Here is a 5,000-nt window from a genome sequence, read left to right as displayed (position 1 = left end):
CTACTTCCCTACCCTTAAATACGTACACGGATAAATGGATGAGTAAATGAATGAATGAATAAATAGAAAGATAAATAAATAAAGAAAGAAATTTGTAAATAAACATATAAATAAATTTGTAAATAAACATATAAATAAATAAACTTCCTAGTAAGTATAGAAATAGATAAAGAGATAAATATATGAAGAAACAAAGACGTAGACAAACTGCAAAAACAATATAAGACATAAAAAATAAACCCCCCATAATCAAGCGAAGGCAAAATATTTTTAAAATCACCCAATAAAAGGGGAATAAATATACTTCAGCCAATTAAAAAAGCAAAAAAAACATACTTTGCCCAATGAACAGGCCAAAAAAACATACTTCACCCAATTAAAAAGACAAAAAAAAGAAAAAAAAATTCACCCAATAAGAAGACAAAAAAACATAACTGACCCAATAAAAAGGGCAAAAAAAAAATCTTCCCCCAATAAACATGGTAAAAAAAAAAAAAAAAAAAAATCCAACGACGAAAAGGCGATCCCATTTACCTGCAGATACGAAGGCAGGATGTATCCCGATCGCGTGACGAACTCCAGCTCGAGCACGATGGAGTCCTCAGTGGTCTCCGAGCCGTCGTGGAAGTAGGTCACGCGGTCGTCGTTGAGGTCCAGGAGGGTGAAGATGGTGTCCTCAGGGCGTCGCGGGAGGTCGACGTCCAGCCGGCCTCGGGAGGGGGGCGTGATCACGTGGAAGTGCACGCCGGACTCCCTCACGCCGTACTGGAGGAGGGAGAAGCGGGAGGGCGTGAGGGAGACGGGATAAAACGATGTTTAGTTATTGAATTAGGATTGTCGGGTGGTAATGATCAAATTATGAATTACGGTTGTTGGGTGGATTGTTAAGTATTCATTATGATTGTTGGGGGGAATATTGTGTATTGAGTTATTAATTACGATTGTCGTGTGGAATCCTTTGTATTACGTTTCGATTTACGATTGTCGGAGGGAGGGGAAGGAAGAGGAGGAGGAGGGAGGGCGAAGTCCGCTAAGAAAGGAGTGTTGACATTGTTGGAATAACGTAAGTAAACAAAAATAAAACATGACCTACGACTGTCAGAGAGGAGAGAAGGAGACCAAGATGGTTGTTGAAATGACGAAAGTAGATAAAAACACAACAATATTAATAACGACTGTCGGAGGGATGGAGAAGGGAAGAGGGAGAAGTACGCGAAGTAAAAAGACCTCCAACATGAGTTACGATTATGCGAGGGAGAAGGGGGGAGGGGGGAGGGGGGAAGAGAGAGAGGGAGGGCGAAATACAATAAGAAGAGATCGGTGTGGTTGTTGAAACGACGTAAAGAAACGAAAATACAACTTGAATTTATGACTGCTCGAGGGGAAGGGGGGGGGGGGGTTGGAGGGCGAGGTGCGTCAAAAGATAGTTGCTGGAATGACGCAAGGACGCACAAAAACGAATTTATTACCGTATCCTATTCATCTTGGGGACTAATAAAGGAGGTAACTTTTCCTCAAAGAAGGATGTCTGGAATTTAAGTACGCAAGTGATGTAAATCCACATAGGCCTACCGGTAGATGATTTTTTATGACATAAAAATAATTACATATACATACGTACAGTATATGAGAGTATTTATTTAAAAATGGAAGTCATACTCCGTTAAAAGAATATATGAAAATACGTACACTTAAACTAAATTACACCATTCCACTGCTTCTAAAATAAAATTAATGAGAAAGTAAGGCCAAAACCACTAAAATAACTTGAAAATACCTAGGTAAACAAAAACAAATTATATCCAATCCATTCTGACAACTAATGGAGGCAGATTTCGTTACGTTATCAGGATTATTAAAACATTTACGTAAACATAAATACAATAACATAAATACATGTGATAAAGGGAGACCCCGAACTTTTAAAGGAATAATTGAAAATGCTTCCGTAAGCTGCAATTAAGCTGCATAAAGCTTCGTGTTCATCAGAGGGAGCTAGAACATTGTTAGAAGAAGGATTTCCAAAAGTTGCAAGAGCAAATATAGTAACGAGCGCGGAATATGAAAAGAAAGGGGAAAGTAAAAATAGGAGACGCATACTTGAATTTTGATAAAAGAAAATAAATAAGAAAATGAGGCTAAAAGAACGATCGGAGATTAGCAAGCAATTATAAACAATAAGAAGGCTATAAATACGTTTCTGAAGTCTCTTACAAAATGGATTACAAAATATGAATACAATAATATGATAGCATGTACAAAGATCGGGTTACAGTGTACATCTGGTTACAAAAAGTCACAAAAGCGAAATGTAGAAATTTGAAACCTCGAATAACAGAATAACAAGATTTCTTAAACGGATCGGGAACAAGATGTTACAAAAAGAAACAAAACAAAAAAAAAAAAAAAATACAAAAATATATATATATATATATATATATATATATATATATATATATATATATATATATATATATATATATATATATATATATATATATATCGTATGGCTAATTGTAATGAAAACTACCAATGAACTACCAAACGGAGATAAAAAATTGTGATAATGATAAAATTCGAAAAGCCAAATGCAACATGGTATAGAAGGTAGATTTTCCTTTGCTCCTGGTTTACATTTAATTTCCAAAAGATCTATTTGGTTAATCGAACACGAAGACAGTGCTACGCGGGGAAACAATAGAGCGAAATGCAGGCGAAGGGAGGAGGCAAGAAACGCAAATGATTGTTCTGAACGATACTTCCGGCGGATAACAAGCCAAAGGGATTTTCAGAGGCAGGAATGATCACTTATATAATCACTTATATAACTGCGATGCTCGTTTTGTGTTACGTTTGCAGTGAGGAGTACAAAAGCCATTTTGATGGAAGGAACTTTATGTAAACATTACAGAGAGGGAGAGAGAAAAAAATGATAATTGTAAGCTTCTGCAAAAAGAGGTATGCGCACGCACGCACGCACACACGCACGCACACACGCATGCATGCACGCACGCACGCATGCACGCACGCACGCATGCACGCACGCACGCACGCATGCACGCACGCACGCACGCACGCACGCACGCACACACACACACACACACACACACACACACACACACACACACACACACACACACACACACACACACACACACACACACACACACACACACACATGAAAATCCAACTCACCTTCTCATAGTCGAGGACAAGGTGGAGGTGGTGTGAGGTGATCAGAGCCTGACCTCCTTCCTGCACCTCCATGGGCGTGAGGCTGAGGATCTGTAAGGAAAGGGCGTGGGCGTGAGAAATCTGTCATTGATATCTGATGTAAAATTCCCGCCCCACCCTCCCTGCTTTCTTCCTCTCTCTCTCCCTCTCTTCTTCTCCTACCCTCTTCCATCCCTCCCTCCTTCCCTCCTTTCATTCTTCCCGCCCTCCCTCCCTTTTTCCCTCCTCTCCCGTCTCCCTTCCCTCCCTCCCTCCCTTCCTATCTTCCCTCTTTCTCTCCCCCCCTCCCTCCTACCCCTCTCCCTCACCCCCTTCCCACCTTTCTCAAACGAATACCATTCTATTCCATTCTTTCAGCCTCCTCTCAACCCGTAGTTGAACATGGGCCATTCACCATTCCTTAAAATACAAAATAACATCACATATTCTCAGCTCAGGTTTGAACGGCTACGTGGTCTTGGTGAACACCTCCTTCCCTCCTTCCCTTCTTCCCTCCCCCCCACCCCACCTCCTTCCTCCTATCTCCATTCTATCCCATTCTTTCAGGCCATTCACCTTTCCTTAAAAATCAAAATAAACATGACATATCCTCACCTCCAGATTGAACACAAGCGTGGTCTTCGTGAACACTTCCCTCCCTCCCTACCTATCTTTACTCCCTCCTTCCTATCTTCCCTCCCTCCCTTCTCCCTTCCTTCCCATCTTCCCTCTCTCCTCCCCTTCCCTCTCCCTCTCTCGTTGAACACAGGCCATTCACCATTCCTTAAAATCCAAAATAAACATCACACATATCCTCACCTCCATATTGAACATCTCCCTCCCTCCCTCCCTTCTTCCTTCCTTCCTTCCCTCCATCTCCCCCTCCCTCCCTCCCTTAAAATCCAAAATAAACACACATCCTCACCTCCAGATTGAACGGCAGCGTGGTCTTGGTGAACACCTTGTAGGCCGTCGTGAAGTTCTGGCGCACGCAAAGGGCCAAGTCGCACTCGCACTTGAAGCCGTCCGTCCCCTCCTGCACGCAGCGGGCGCCATCCACGCACGGGTTCTTCAGGCACGGGTACGCCCAGCTGCAGTCCGCCTTGATGCCCAGGGTGACGCGAGATTCCCGGATGCTGAGTCTGTTCTCGCCCACGAACAGGTTCTGCACGCATCCCTCGAGGCTGGGTGGGGAGGGGGGAGGGGGGAGGATTAGTATGATTTTCTTTCTTTATTTTTATTGTTTTTTTATTTTCTTATTTCATTTTTATTTTATTCTATTTTATTTATTTTTTTGTTTATTTTATTTTATATTATTTTAGTTAATTTTTATTTTTATTTTTATTCTCACTATCACTATCATCATCATGCCTTTTTTGCGTGTTCTTTTTTCTTTCTTTTTCTTTTTTTAATTCATTACATAAGATATATAACGTACGCAGGGGATATTACTAATATCAATCATCCTTTTTTTTCTTTTTTATTTCTTACTAAGAGATGGGCAAGGAAGTTTATCCATTCGTTATAAGATAAATGGGCTACATATTTCATTTATTTTCATCTGCTAATCTTTTTTATTCATTCACTAAAAAAAAAATATGTAAGCTGTAGATAAATGTGATAGATTGGATTTTATTCATATTCCTTATAAGATATATGAGAAAGACAGGCAATGCGTTTTATCTAATCTTTACCTACCAGTTTTGAATAACAATGACAAGGAAGCAAAACCAATAATAATAATAATAGTAATGGTAATATACAATCTTATTCCACCTTCCTTAATC

At 40.3% G+C, this 5,000-nt stretch overlaps 1 protein-coding gene across 1 annotated transcript in view; it reads right to left on the bottom strand.

Annotated features, from left to right (window-relative positions):
- Positions 1–5,000, bottom strand: part of LOC113822183 (chondroitin sulfate proteoglycan 4-like) — a gene marked incomplete at its 5' end in the record, with an annotated part of 45,254 nt that overhangs the window by 36,678 nt on the left and 3,576 nt on the right. Inside the window, 3 exon segments of the mRNA XM_070144652.1 lie at positions 535–765; positions 3,196–3,285; positions 4,139–4,397. Of these exon segments, the coding sequence (XP_070000753.1) occupies positions 535–765; positions 3,196–3,285; positions 4,139–4,397 (580 nt within the window).

Source organism: Penaeus vannamei, chromosome 32 (genome assembly GCF_042767895.1).
Source record: "Penaeus vannamei isolate JL-2024 chromosome 32, ASM4276789v1, whole genome shotgun sequence".
Classification (NCBI taxonomy): domain Eukaryota; kingdom Metazoa; phylum Arthropoda; class Malacostraca; order Decapoda; family Penaeidae; genus Penaeus; species Penaeus vannamei.
The sequence above is the reverse complement of the archived record's forward strand: the minus strand, read 5'-3'. Positions and strand labels throughout refer to the sequence as shown.